We start from the raw sequence: 15,175 nt of genomic DNA, 5'->3' as shown, positions 1-15,175 counted from the left end.
GTATGTCGATTAGTTTATAGTTAGTTAATAAAATAGAGTTGAACCTTCCTCGGTGTTGGTGGTATATGTTAACCTCGCAAGTCTACATCATTCAACACTTCAATGACCTGACTTATAACCAACACTAAATGATGGAAATACACCAGATGGCTGTGGTCACCATTTCCTTTTTCCTTGTGAGTGATTTTGTTCAGTAGGTCTCACTCTCTTTTATGAATTTTTCAGGGGGGTTATATGCGGTTTTGTCAGTTCCTACTCTCCTTGTTTGCTTCCTGGAAATACACAAGGCAGATTCACCACTTATTCATAGTTAGAGGTGTTGATATAGATAAAAAAGTAGCGCAGACAATCTGAGTCTGATTTTCAAAAAAACTACATTTACAGTGAAACAATTCAGGAGGCAAAAACAAGGATCCATTTGCGTACAATTGTAGAAAAGCCTGTCAATCACACAGCTGCCAGTGGAATAACCCTTTGAAGTTGCTAATATTCTCTTTCACATGCGACGAAGTAAGGTTTTGATTTTCTTTTTCGCCCACCTTCTTTTTCGTGCTTGTTGGCCTCCTAGTCCACCCTCTACTTCTAGGGAAATATTTGCAGATATGAGAGAATGTAGATCATAGGAATGAAGAAAGTTAAGGACACTGTATAAACATGGAAATAAACTAGGGTTTTCGCCTTTTGCAAAAGAGGCCATGGATGCGTTAGAGGGTAAAGGACTATTCGGTTAAGAACTGATGGTTTTCTGTCAACAGGAAATTACTGAACACTTTCATAATCATGATGATTAATGCTTCCATACCATAAGGCACACCAGTGAATGGAAGGAAATATTGCTTTTATTTTGAAAAATCCTAGTCCTGTGGGTTTTCAAATCATAATAAAAGTGCATCTCTATAGATAAAATTTCAGTTGTGTCGCTTAAATATAATGTGTGTATTTGTACCGTTCTGATTCTAGACTGGGTGAATTTTCAGGTGGTTTTAATTGCTTTTCCCAATATTGGACAGTTCAAGAAGTGACTCTAAAGCAACCTGGACTAATGCCTGTTACTGTTGTTACTTTGGTTACCTAATCATGCTAAGCTAACTAACTCTGAGGCACAGGTTCCCTAATGCTATAATCAATATGACTTGCATGATAACAAATGTTCCACAGATTTGTAACAGATGATGGATAAATTAATCCTAATTTTTGAATTTTTAAGAATGCTGAGTCTAGTAATATTTTCTACTTGAATGCATGTACCTTTAAATGGCATTTTCTCATCAGATGGTTCAACCTATTGAAACCTCTAGTTAATATGTGACTTACAAAAATGTCAGATTCGGGTAAATTTTCCATAAACAGAAAATTAACTGAATTTAGCCATGATTTAACTTTCAACATTCCAGACTGGATAATGGATTCCAGTTGACTTTCTTGATATTTTCTTGCCACAGTGACTATGAATCCAGTCCGAGTCCAGGCAGAGGGAGTAATGGGAGTTTGGTCCGTAATCGTCGGCAGTCCTGGCGACAGCAGATCTTCCTTCGTGTGGCTTCACCACAGAAAGGCTGTGAATCCCCCTGCAGACATGATGGTAAGACAGGAGGTCAATATTTGTTGGTACAGCACAATTCTCTGTAACTTTAAGACCGTTACAGGCGGTTGATAACATTTTTTACAGGATAAATGTGTTGGGCCAAATTACTTCCTAAACAAAAGATGCAAAATACGAGATTGAACAATACATGCAACTGAAAAATGGTGACTTAAAATTCATTACCATCAACTATCGTATTGTCCCCCTATCTGACTCTCTTCTCTCTGGCACAAAGTGTATACGACTCCCTAGGGAATAGTAGCTGTTAAGTAACTCATCCAAGTGTGAGTCTAGATGAGAGTCAACAGCTTATTTGATTATAGCTGAGCGTGTGCATCACAGATGGACCTGTTCCAGATTTCAGAAAGTATCCTCACTCATGCTCCAGTAGACATCTCGGAATATCAACTGAGCAGAAATGGTGATTAACTGATTCTCGGTGATAGGAGGGAGCACCTCAAGCTCTTCATCTTTACCCGTTGTTTTCTTTATACTTGCCCTGCCACCTCACCCCCAACATTGTGCTAACTCCCAGTTTCAAGTGCTGACTAAGCTTTTACACCCCAGAATATAAATTGTATTTTATTTTTCAAGTGCTACAGCCACAACTTGTGCTTGTACAATAGCACCTTCCATGCAGTAAAGCCCAACAGGAATATTATCGAACAATGAGCCGTTTGAGATATTGGGGTCAATCGTCAAAAGCTTGGTCAAAGGGGTAGTTTTTAAAGAGCGGTTTAAATCTCGGGGCCGAGGCAACTCAAGGTACCTAAGTTCATAGAATCATAGAATTTACAGTGCAGAAGGAGGCCATTTGGGCCATCGAGTCTGCACCGGCCCTTGGAAAGAGCACCCCACTTAAGTCTACGCTTCCACCCTATCCCAGTAACCCCACCCAACCTTTTTTGCACACTGAGGGCAATTTAGCACGGCCAATCCACCTAACCTGCACATCTTTGGACTGTGGGAGGAGACCGGATCATCCAGAGGAAGCCCACACAGACACGGGGAGAACGTGCAAATCAACACGGTCACACAAGCCGGAAGATGAAGCAATTGAAATTGGGAATGCACAAGAGATTAAAATTAGAGGAGTATAGGTATCTGAGGGTTGTGGGGCTGGAGGAGGTACAGAGATAGGGAGGAGTTGAGACCATTGTGATGGCCCATGTGTTTTGGGGGAAAATAAACTGTATCTTCTATTGGTCGTTGTCCCATTAAGGACTAGGATCGGATTCCTGGAGGAAGAAATGCCAGGTTCCAGTAAATGATCATTAGTTTGGATCAAGCTGGAGTGAAGGGAACCTTTCTTTCAGCAGAATTTGGTTGAAATTTGGTGTTCGCTAAAGAAGTTAAAAATGCTTGATATTTGAAGAATTCTACTAACAATAAGTGGAATTTCTGGTATAGCCTAACTGAAGACGGAGAGAGTGAGTTGTAGATTAAAAATCAATTATTAAAGAAGAGTTCTTACCAAAGTGGCTGCACTTAAGATGCCAGAGATCCCCATGTTGAATGGGGAGTTTACAATCTTGGACAGTTGGAGAAGATTTCATGGGTCAACCCTGCTGGAAGTAAATGGATGGCCCTGAGCCTGTATATCAATCATTGGCACAGCGCTCAGACCTGTTTTATCTGTAAAACCTCAGATACTTTCGACCAGTTTACCTACTCAAAGGTTTTACCCAAGTGCCCTTATTTACGAGATGAACAAAGGACAAAACAGGTTCAATGCAATTTTATTCACAATTCTCTTTCTCAACAAAATATGACTCAAGACTCACAGTTGAGCTTTGGGTTTTATCTGCACTTATTGAAGGAGGCTGGCAGGCTACAATCACTCGATATGGAAGTCTTCTTTGCGTTCAAAACCCAGGGTCCTTCTTGAAATGGTTGTGCCTTGGGTCTCCCAGGTTGTCGCTGAGGATCTATTCTGATATTCTTTTCTTTATACTCGTATGTTAGCTTTGAGTCATAGGTATATACCCACAACTGGCCATTGTCCTATCCAGACCCCAACTCGTTAATGGGAAAAACAGGATACTTCTGTTTATCCATGGTGATTCAATCAAGACCCAATATCCTCTGAAAAACCCTCGTCTGATCACCCATCTTTCATTATGAAGTCTGATGGCTTCTTTTGTCTGTTCTTCGTCCTGCTGCAAAATTGATCACCTGCGTCTGGACGTTTGTTACATATTCATAGCATGGACTTGCTCTTTTGTGTAAACGGGAGTGGTTAATCATAAAGTCCATGTAGCAATAAGAAGTTTATGCGTTGACTTGAGTGCTCTTGCAGATGACCAGTATCGATTCCAGCCAGGACCCCATGAGAGAGTTTCTGTTCCAGGCCTGTGTGTATCTTCTCGGCCTGTTTTCAGTACCACAGACTAAACCATCAATCTTCCAAGTTTTGAGCACCAGTATTTGACTTGAGGGTTCTGGGCTGTAGGTCTAATGGTTGTAGAAGGAAAGCAATGTTTAGATTTTTGATTTGGAGTAAAAGTAATTGTATTTATTGTATTTTAATTTCTGTAATGTAACTGACTATTTAAGATGAAGTGTAAATTATTATAGTTCATGGTCTTTGAATTTTGTGCAGTGCTAGGAAAACAAAGATAGTTTTGAGGGAATTAGATTTGTATTGGTAAACATTCAAAATAAGGTATACTTTTAATTGGGTTTCATATTTCTGTGCCTAGAAGGGTAAAGCCTAATAGGTAGATTCATGCTGGACAAAGGTTTGTGAGGTTTGGTTATGTTTCAACTTGGTTTCTATTGTGCCTAGAGAAGGCTACGGCATGAAGAATAAGTAGGCAAGCAGAGATATGTGGATATTGCTAAGCAACTAGGGCCTTGTAAGGGACAGAAGCTTTTAAGTTTCAGTTTAGCTAATTTGATTGCAGTTGGAGATAGGTAGTGAGAGAGAAAGCAGCTCTGCTAGAAGCCGTTGGTTTAGATGGCTTTTGGTTAAGAAAACAAGAGCAGTGATCGGAAGAGCAGCTAGTTTAGTGAACTAGAGAAATGAAGAGAGGTTTCCAAGGAGTCTGAAGCTAAAAGTACTAGAACAGAGGACAGTTCAATAAAGACAGACAGAGCTGAGAAGAAGGCTGAGTTGCCAGAAAAATATCTGAAGTGGATTTTCAGGTTTGTGAGATTTTACTACTGCCTGTGGAACGTAAGTTGAAATAACTAGGGAAATCAGTGGCTAGATCTCGGAGTTTGTGTAAAAACAGTTAAGACAAAGGAAAGCTAAAAGGGAGTGGTGTAAAATCCTGGACTGGATTCGCTGTTAAAAGTGGAAGCAAATTTGGGTTAAAGGGGCCATTTGTAAAACCTGGACTGGAGTTTGGAATGCAAACTGCTACGGGAAAACATTTTTCTGAGAAGCTTTTAAAGCGTATTTTTGGGAGTAGAGTTTGGAAGCTCACATGTGACCATCATCTGCGGGGGATTCTGAGGAGAAATCCACAGACACTAACTTGGATTCAGAACGGAGTGTATGAATTTGACCACCATCATCTTGTGTGTTTAAAAGGTACTTTTTGCTTAATTTTAGCTTAATATGTATATTGTAACCTGTGTTGATCTTTACCTCTGTGTGTATTTGGTTAGCTAATGGGGGTGTGATGATTGGAAGATTTTAGGAAAATTGGATTATAAATGTAATGAGCAATTTAAGAGTTAAAAGCCTAGAGTTAGAATGCGTTTGACTTTTTAAAAAAAGGAATTCTAGTCTGCAAGGCCTAGGTGGTTTTAGCAGTCAGAAGGTGTAATTGACAAAGGAACTTGTTTTTCAGTCTGGGCTAATGCATAGTGGTTTGACTGGGGATGTCCCTGTGCTTTCAATCCCTGGAAAGTTCATTTGGTTTTTAGCTTGGGGTGATGATGTCGGTGCTGGATGGAGCTAAGAGAGATTTTTTGGGGGAAAGGTTTTCTGATCCGGCAACCTTTTTATTTAATACTACAGTAGTCCCCCGTTATACCGCGCTCCGCAATACAGCGGTTCGCGATATACCGTGGGGGGGCTGATGGACCCCAACTGTCAGTTGTGTCAATTTCAGCGGCCGGCTCACTTTGATCCGGAGAAGGAAGCTGCTCTCGCTGAAATAATCAGCCGGCCGCTGAAATTGACACTGCCGGCTGCTCCCTCCCTCCAATCCAACTTTTAAGTTTTAATGTTTCTGATTGGAGGGAGAGAGCAGCCGGCAGTGTCAATTTCAGCGGCCGGCTCACTTTGATCCAGAGAGGGAAGCTGCTCTCTCACTGAAACAATCAGCTGGCCGCTGAAATTGACACTGCCGAGGGGGGGCGGGTGTTGGGGAGGGGAGAAGAGGGGGGGCGGGTGTTTGGGGGGGGGAGAAGAGGGGGGGCGGGTGTTTGGGGGGGGGGGAGAAGGGGGGGCGGGTGTTTGGGGGGGAGAAGAGGGGGGCGGGTGTTTGGGGGGGAGAAGGGGGGCGGGTGTTTGGGGGGAGAAGGGGGGGCGGGTGTTTGGGGGGGAGAAGGGGGGCGGGTGTTTGGGGGGAGAGAAGAGGGGGGCGGGTGTTTGGGGGGAGAAGAGGGGGGCGGGTGTTTGGGGGGAGAAGAGGGGGGGCGGGTGTTTGGGGGGGAGAAGAGGGGGGGCGGGTGTTGGGGGAGAAGAGGGGGGGCGGGTGTTTGGGGGGGAGAGGAGGGGGCGGGGGTTTGGGGGGGAAGAGGGGGCGGGTGTTTGGGGGGAGAGAGGGGGGGGGGTTTGGGGGGGAGAGAGGGAGGGGGGCGGGTGTTGGGGGGGGAGAAGAGGGGGGGGGGGGTGTTTGGGGGGGAGAAGAGGGGGGGCGGGTGTTGGGGGGGAGAAGAGGGGGGGGGGGGGGTGGGGGGGGTGAGAGGGGGGGGGGGCGGGGTGTTGGGGGGGAGAAGGGGGGCGGGTGTTGGGGGGGAGAGAGGGGGGGGGGGGGGTGGGGGGGAGAGGGGGGGGCGGGTGTTGGGGGGGGAGAGAGGGGGGGTGTTGGGGGGGGAGAGGAGGGGGGGGCGGGTGTGTGGGGGGGGGAGAAGAGGGGGGGCGGGTGTTGTGGGGGGGAGAAGAGAGGGGGGGGGGGTGTTGGGGGGGAGAGAGGGGGGGCGGGTGTTGTGGGGGGAGGAGGGGGGGGGGGGTTGGGGGGAAGAGGGGGGGGGGTGTTGGGGGGGAGAAGGAGGGGGGCGGGTGTTGGGGGGGAAGAGGGGGGGGGGGTGTGGGGGGAGAGAAGAGGGGGGGGGGGGGTGTTGGGGGGGAGAGAGGGGGGGCGGGTTGGGGGGGGAAAGAGGGGGGGCGGGTGTTGGGGGGGAGAGAGGGGGGCGGGTGTTGGGGGGGGAGAAGGGGGGGGGCGGGTGGGGGGGAGAGAGGGGGCGGGGTGTTGGGGGGGAGAAGAGGGGGGGGGTGTTGGGGGGAGAAGAGGGGGGGGTGTGGGGGGGAGAGAGGGGGGGGGTGTTGGGGGGGAGAGAGGGGGGGGGTGTTGGGGGGGGAGAGAGGGGGGGCGGGTGTTGGGGGGGAGAGAGGGGGGGCGGGTGTTGGGGGGGAGAAGAGGGGGGGCGGGTGTTGGGGGGAGAGAGGGGGGGGGCGGGGTGTTGGGGGGGGAGAGAGGGGGGGGGGTGTGGGGGGAGAAGGAGGGGGCGGGTGTTGGGGGGGAGAGGAGGGGGGGCGGGTGTTGGGGGGAGAGGGGGGGGGGCGGGTGTTGGGGGGAGAGGGGGAGGGGGGGGTGTTGGGGGGGAGAGGAGGGGGGGGGCGGGTGTTGGGGGGGAGAGGAGGGGGGGCGGGGTTGGGGGGGAGAGGAGGGGGGGGGTGTTGGGGGGGAGAGGAGGGGGGGCGGGTGTTGGGGGGGGAGAGGAGGGGGGGGGCGGGTGTGGGGGGAGAGGAGGGGGGGAGGGTGTTGGGGGGGAGAGGGGGGGGGCGGGTGTTGGGGGGAGAGGAGGGGGGGGGGGTGTTGGGGGGGAGAGGATGGGGGGGGGCGGGTGTTGGGGGGAGAGGAGGGGGGGCGGGTGTTGGGGGGGAGAGGAGGGGGGCGGGTGTTGGGGGGGAGAGGGGGGGGGGGGTTGGGGGGGAGAGGAGGGGGGCGGGAGTTGGGGGGGAGCGGAGGGGGGCGGGTTGTTGGGGGGGAGAGGCGGGGGGCGGGTGTTGGGGGGGGAGAGGAGGGGGGGGGTGTTGGGGGGAGAGGAGAGGGGGGGGGTGTTGGGGGGGAGAGGAGGGGGGAGGGGTGTGGGGGTGAGGAGGAGGGGGGGGGGGGTGGGGGGGAGAGGAAGGGTGGGGGGCGGGGGGTTGGGGGGGAGGAAGGAGGGGGGGCGGGTGGGGGGGGAGAGGAGGGGGGGGCGGGTGGTGTGGGGGGGAGAGGAGGGGGGGAGGGTGTGGGGGGGAGAGGAGGGGGGCGGTGTGGGGGGGAGGGGGGGGGCGGGAGGGAGGGGGGGGGGTGTTGGGGGGAGAGGAGGGGGGGCGGGTGTTGGGGGGGAGAGGGGGGGGCGGGGTGTTGGGGGGGAGAGGAGGGGGGCGGGTGTGGGGGGGAGAGGAGGGGGGGCGGGTGTTGGGGGGGAGAGGGGGGCGGGAGGAGGGGGGGGGGGTGTGGGGGGGAGAGGAGGGGGGGGGGTGTTGGGGGGGAGAGGAGGGGGGAGGGTGTGGGGGGGAGAGGGGGGGGGGGGGGGTTGGGGGGGGAAGGAGGGGGGCGGGGTGGGGGGGAGAGGAGGGGGGGGTGGGGGGGGAGAGGAGGGGGGGCGGGGTGGGGGGGAGGGAGGGGGGGGAGGGGTGTGGGGGGGAGAGGGGGGGGGCGGGTGTGGGGGGGAGAGGAGGGGGGGGGGGTTGTGGGGGAGAGGAGGGGGGGGGGGGTGTGGGGGAGAGGGGGGGGGCGGGTGGGGGGGAGAGGGGGGGGGGGTTTGGGGGGGGAGAGGAGGGGGGGAGGGTGGGGGGGGAGAGGGGGGGGGGGGGTGTGGGGGGGAGAGGAGGGGGGGCGGGGTGTGGGGGGGAGGGAGGGGGGGGGGTGGGGGGGAGGAGGGGGGGGGGGGTTGTGGGGGGAGAGGGGGGGGGGGGGGCGGGTGTTGGGGGGGGGGAGGGGGGGGGGGGGGGGGGGGGAGGGGGGGGGGCGGGTGTGGGGGGGGAGGAGGGGGGGCGGGTGTGGGGGGGAGAGGAGGGGGGGCGGGTGTGGGGGGAGAGGAGGGGGGGCGGGTGTGGGGGGAGAGGAGGGGGGGGGGGGTGTTGGGGGGGAGAGGAGGGGGGGGGGGTGGGGGGGGGGGGGAGGGGGGGGGGGGGGGGGGGAGAGGATGGGGGGCGGGTGGGGGGGGGAGAGGGGGGGGAGGAGAGGAGGGGGGGCGGGTGTTGGGGGGGAGAGGAGGGGGGGGGTGTTGGGGGGGAGAGGAGGGGGGCGGGTGTTGGGGGGGAGAGGAGGGGGGCGGGTGTTGGGGGGGAAGAGGAGGGGGGGCGGGTGTTGGGGGGGAGAGGAGGGGGGCGGGGTGTTGGGGAGGGAGAGAGGAGGGGGGGCGGGTGTTGGGGGGGGAGAGGGGGGGCGGGTGTTGGGGGGGGAGAGGGGGGCGGGTGTTGGGGGGAGAGGAGGGGGGGCGGGTGTGGGGGGGAGAGGAGGGGGGGCGGGTGTGGGGGGGAGAGGAGGGGGGGCGGGTGTGGGGGGTGTGGGGGAGAGGAGGGGGGGGTGTGGGGGAGAGGAGGGGGGGCGGGTGTGGGGGGAGAGGGGGGGGGGCGGGTGTGGGGGGAGAGGAGGGGGGGGTGGGGGTGGGGGGAGAGGAGGGGGGGGGTGGGTGTGGGGGGAGAGGAGGGGGGGGTGGGTGTGGGGGGGAGAGGGGGGGGGGGTGGTGTGGGGGGGAGAGGAGGGGGGGGTGGGTGTGGGGGGGAGAGGAGGGGGGGCGGGTGTGGGGGGGAGAGGAGGGGGGGCGGGTGTGGGGGGGAGAGGAGGGGGGGCGGGTGTGGGGGGGAGAGGAGGGGGGGGCGGGTGTGGGGGGGAGAGGAGGGGGGGGGGTGTGGGGGGGAGAGGAGGGGGGGCGGGTGTGGGGGGAGAGGAGGGGGGGCGGGTGTGGGGGAGACCCCCCTGCGGGTGTGGGGGAGACCCCCCCTGCGGGTGTTGGGGGAGAGAGGAGGGCCCTGCGGGTGTTGGGGGAGAGAGGAGGGCCCTGCGGGTGTTGGGGGAGAGAGGAGGGCCCTGCGGGTGTTGGGGGACGGGGGAGGAGAGGAGGGGGGGGAGGGGGCGAGCCGGAGGGTGTGGGGGGAGAGGGGGCGAGCTGGACGCTGTGGGGGAGAGCAGGAGGGTGTGGGGGAGAGGGGGCGAGCCGGAGGGTGTGGGGGGAGAGGGGGCTAGTTGGAGGATGTGGGGGGAGAGGGGGCGAACCGGAGGGTGTTGGGGGGGGAGAGGGGGCGAGCCGGAGGGTGTGGGGGGAGAGGGGTCTAGTTGGAGGATGTGGGGGGAGAGGGGGCGAACCGGAGGGTGTGGGGGGAGAGGGGGCGAGCCGGAGGGTGTTGGGGGGGGAGAGGGGGCGAGCCGGAGGCTGTGGGGGAGAGGTGTCTAGTTGGAGGATGTGGGGGGAGAGGGGGCGAGCCGGAGGAAAAAAAAAGAAATTGACACTGCCGGCTGCTCTCTCCCTCCAATCAGAAACATTAAAACTTAAAAGTTGGATTGGAGGGAGAGAGCAGCCGGCAGTGTCAATTTCAGCGGCGGCTGATTGTTTCAGTGAGAGCAGCTTCCCTCTCCGGATCAAAGTGAGCCGGCCGCTGAAATTTTAATTGGATCCACGATGGGGGTTTTAAATTTATTTTAAAATCTATGCTAGCGCTTCCCATTGTGAGTCTACGGGGGTCTGACCTCTCCCCCCGCCCCCCGTAGACTCACAAGGGGAAGCGCTAGCATAGATTTTTAAATAAATTAAAAACCCCCATCATGGATATCCGCGGCTCGGATACAACGCGGGTTGGGGTCTTGGACCCCAACACCCGCGTTATAAAGGGGGACTACTGTATAAGTAAAGACAGTTTTCTTTCCCAGTAGGATAGTTTTTTAAAACGAGTAATATTGTAAAAGCAGGACAGTCTTGTCTGAAGACAAGAGGCTGAAACAGCCTAGTTGAAGCAGCCGTTTGAATATACTCAGCCAGAGGCTGAAGGGTTTCTAACAAGAAACAAGTTTTACTGTATACCCTGTTGATCTTTGAGCTGGATTGAGAGTTTTGTACTTTTGTTTTCTTATTGTTTAATGGGGAATTGAGTAGTAGTGTTAAGGGATAATTGAAAGCTGTTATTTTTCGGGTTTGAAGTTAAGAATTTAATATTGTATTTATAATTAGATTTTGTTTTAGAAATATCAAAGTCCTATTTTTTTTCATGCAGTCACTCCTGGAGTGAATCATTCTTCCTGCACAGTCTTACAAATAAGCAAAAATATTGGAGTTTTGGCCCAATAACCTAGCAACTGTTGGGATTTGGTCTGGGATTGTAATAAAATTGGGAGCCCGCCTGGGATCTTAAGTATAATTCCTTTTTCGGCTTGGTTTATTTAACTTTAAGACACTTAACTTAAAGTGTGTGTGGAATGATTGCATTCTTTTAGGGTTTGAAATTTAAATAGGGATTATTCAGGATGGTTTATAAGGGGAGACTAAAGAAAACCTATGGGTTTGGCAGAGAAACTGCAGTTAACCTTCTCAAAAGGGGCGAGGAAGATAGACATAATACAAGCCGTAGCTCAATATTTAAATTTGCCAGAGGCACAGCCTGAATCATTAAAATTAGCTAGAATTCACTTCCCAAGAGAATGGAAGAAATTAAGGAAAAGGAGGGATTCAAAATGGCAAAAGCAAAGGAAAAGGGTAAATTGACACTGGCAGAGGAGAAGAAAAAAGATACGAAAAGGAAAAAGGGTGGGCTTTTGATAAAGAAATGGAAAGGAGGAAGCTTGAGGTAGAAATGAAAAAATTAGCAAAGGAAGAAAGGGATAAGTAAAGAGAATTTGAACTTCAGAAATTGGCACTGCAAGGAGAACATCAACTTAAAAGGTTGGAGTTAAAGGCAGAAGCTGAGGAAGATCTCGAGGAAGAAAAAATACTTGCCAGTCAAAAGCTTGGGATAAGTTTAAATATATTCAGGCATTGCCAAAATTTGATGAGAAAGATATGGAAGCCTTTTTCATCTCATTTGAGAAAGCGATAAACAATTGAATTGGCCAAAGACAATGTGGGTAGTGTTGGTTCAAACAAAGTTGGTTGATAGAACTAGTGAAGTGTTTACATCACTATCCAAGGAGATATCTGGGGATTTTGGTGAGGTGAGATTGATCATTTTAAGTGCATGATCTAATGCCAGAAACCTACAGACAAAAGTTTAGAAATCTAAGGAAAGAACAGGTCAGACTTGTATAGAATTCAAAAGGATTAAACAAAATAATTTTGATAGGTGGATAAGAGCATTAAAAATAGACCAAACATATGACGCTTTGAGGGAAATAATTATTTGGGAGGAATTTAAAGATTCACTTCCTGCAGCAGTGAGAACTCATATGGAAAAGCGAAGACTTAAAACTGCTTGACAAGCCACAGAAATGGCAGATTTTGAATTGGTGTATAAAGCGGAGTTTGATTTTTGACATCCTTCAATCTCTGAAAGATAGAAACTGGGGAAATTAGACATTTATAGGTGTTCAGTGCAAAGGAGATTTAGTTGGTGATGTTAAGGAGTGAGTACCTGAGTAAAAAGGAAACCTATGATAACGGTAGAGAGATAAGAAAACTTAAGTGTTTTCATTGTAATAAAGTTGAACATGTGAAGTTGCAGTGTTGGTGGCACAAGAAAAGTATTGGGAAGACAGACTCGGTAAAACAGATTTATTAAAGTGGGAGGAAAAACCATTGTCCCAGAAGAAGAAATGCAACAGGGGAGTAAATGAGTATTGTATTATAATCACAATTTTTCCATACTTAATTTTTTTTCTGTTGTTGAAACTAATTAGCAGTCCTGTGATTCTGTTCCTCCGTGTTTTAGTAAAGACACGTAAACGTTACAGGCTTTTGAGCCAGGATTCCATTCTGGGATTTTCCTGTCCAGTTATATAATCAACAGGGAACGTAACAGTCGTAAAATTATTTTATTGAATTCGTGAACCTTCTTGGCTTCATTCTTTTCCTAAATACCTGGGTTTTGGGATGCTTGATAAAAACTAAAAATGTTACTGGTATGTACCAAGATTATAATATCATGGAGATGCGTGATAACAAGGGTTAGAATGTTAAAATCTTGTGTGACCTTTGGCGTATGGGGCATGAAAGTCTGATTGACCTTGTTGTATTTTTTCAACATTGACTGGCGGTGATTTAACCTGAGGGTCACCACACCCTCAGGCTAGGGGCAAGGTTGAGAAGGCGGTATGGGAATTGAACCACGTTGTTGGAATCTCTCTACATCACAAACCAGCCGTCCAGCCAACTGAGCTGACCGACCTCCCAAAAAATAAAAATAATATACCAAGGAAAGAACAGGTGTTCACTTTTACCCGTACGACATTGCGCAGTCATGTGAACCTCTCTGGCTTTAACCAATGATGGAATGAATGAATTGGAGTAGGTGCTGTCTCATCCCCTGGAAGATAGTCAGTCCTTTCAGAAGTTGTTTCACTTGTAACCTCTTGGTGGCAGTGGTGCTATTTTCTGTTGGGGGGAGAATGTTTGTGAGCACAAGTAACCTGTTTCCCTTTCACCTGCTTGAAGGAAGTGAACTGAATTCTACTCCTGAAAGAAATAGCTGAAAAGAGCTAATGTAGGAGAAATATTCTATGCAGTATACCTAACAGCACTCTTTAAGCTAGGCTTTCAATTGTAACCCTCAGGTACCCCGATGAATGCAATCCTCGGCGGTTGAATTTGCAGTGGGACCGTATTCAGGAAATTACAACTGGACGTCACCCATTTGAGCACCAGCTTTGACTCCAACTATTTACGCTTGTGGGACGCGGTTTTACGGCCATCAGATCTCGCAAGACATTGTGATGTAAATCCTGCCCATTGTGGGCGAGATCACTTTTTAGCAAATTTGCATATTAAAGCAAGGCAGCTAGTCTCACTTTAATGTGTAGATTCCCCAGGTACCCGAGGCATGGGATCTATCTCCTTCATCTCGAGACCTTGGGGGAGCGCCATTCAGAACTGGTCTCCACAAATAGGGACCAGATGGAACGGCCCTGTGGGGGTTTCCCAGGGGATCGGTGCCCCTCCGGTGCATGCCCTTTCGGCAGGGTGGTACCCTGGAACAGCTGGTGCCACCCAAGCACTATGGCACTGCCAGACTGGTGCTGGCAAGATGCCAACCTGGCATTGCCAAGTTGGCACCTTTTCTGCGGTGGTGTTCTAGCTGGGGGTGCCCTGTGTGCGTGTTTGGGAGGTAGTTGGGGACTCTCCCTTAGTGTGTTGGGGCTTGGGGGGGTGGCGGGGAGGAGGGGTTGGGGGTCACTTCAGGGGCTCCAGAGAATGGGGCACCCCAATCTCTCGCTACAGTGAGGAGTTCCGGCGAGCAGGGTTCCTCAATGCACAAAATGAGGCTATGTGCGGCCTCGGCCACGCGTTCCCCGCTGAGGCCCCCTATCTAACGCGAGTGCCATTTTATAGCCGTATGTTTCTCAGTGAGCACCGTGAAACACGCGGGTAAACGAGCTCGCTATAGAATTTTGTTCCCAATTAATTAAATCCCACTCACGATTTCTGCCAAATCTCTTGCTCAGGTAATCTCTACATGTAGCTTGAGAGTTGCAGGCAAATTGCAAGGAAGAAGGACTAGTTGAGGCAGTGTTATTTTTCCATTGGCTAGTCCTTTCTCAGTAAGCCTTGTGACGTATACTGTTTATGTTTGGCCAGGAAGCTATGTAAATGTGACTTCTTTTATGCCTCTGCAAAGGTTGCAGATGCACTTTAAAAAAAAAAAAAAAAAAATTCTCACATGGGATGTGTGTTTCACTGACAAGTTTGCATTTGATGCTCATCCCTAATTTATCTTGAGCTCAGGGGCACTAAGAGTCACCCACATTACTGTGGGCCTGAAGTCACATGGAGATCAGACCAGGTAGGTGCAGCAGATTCTTTCCCCCTGAAGGACATTAGTGAACCGGATGGGTTCGATGATAGTTGTTTTGGTCGCCATTATTAAGGCTAGCTTGATATTCAAAATGTATTAATTGAATTTAAATTCCACCAGCTGCTGTGATGGGATTTACCCTTGTCCCGCGGAGCATTACTAATCCAGTGACATTACTGCTATGTCACCATTTCCCCTAAATTTGAAATCTTGTTCACACTGAGGGCAATGAGCAGGTTAGTGTGTGTGAAAATCACCCTTCCCAAAACAAAATGCGAGTTTCTTGACCGTTCACACTTCCAACGACGAATGAAAATGCGATTAGGGATGTTGCAGGTAGCACTGCAAATGTAACTTTTGGAAGTCCGTGACCATATTGGAGCTAATGACTGGAGTTGGTGCTTCACATCCTTCCCTTCCCTTATTCACCTTGTCATTCTTTTTGTTTTGGACTGGGGAGAGAGAGAAACCTCCATGTGTCACTCACCCATTTGCCTATTTTTGTTACTGGGTGCTGAGGTGTCAGCCTTTGGTCAGTCATA

The 15,175-nt window shown here is 51.7% G+C and overlaps 1 protein-coding gene across 6 annotated transcripts in view; it reads left to right on the top strand.

Annotated features, from left to right (window-relative positions):
- Nucleotides 1-15,175, top strand: part of tbc1d1 (TBC1 (tre-2/USP6, BUB2, cdc16) domain family, member 1) — a 352,836-nt gene that overhangs the window by 218,299 nt on the left and 119,362 nt on the right. For all 6 annotated transcript variants that reach the window (XM_038791424.1, XM_038791423.1, XM_038791429.1 and 3 more), the window contains one exon: nucleotides 1,443-1,582. In XM_038791424.1, the coding sequence (XP_038647352.1) occupies nucleotides 1,443-1,582 (140 nt within the window). The remainder of the gene's footprint in view (nucleotides 1-1,442; nucleotides 1,583-15,175) is intronic.

The sequence above is a fragment of the Scyliorhinus canicula genome, chromosome 3 (assembly GCF_902713615.1).
Source record: "Scyliorhinus canicula chromosome 3, sScyCan1.1, whole genome shotgun sequence".
In the NCBI taxonomy this organism is placed as follows: Eukaryota; Metazoa; Chordata; class Chondrichthyes; order Carcharhiniformes; family Scyliorhinidae; genus Scyliorhinus; species Scyliorhinus canicula.
The sequence above is the reverse complement of the archived record's forward strand: the minus strand, read 5'-3'. Positions and strand labels throughout refer to the sequence as shown.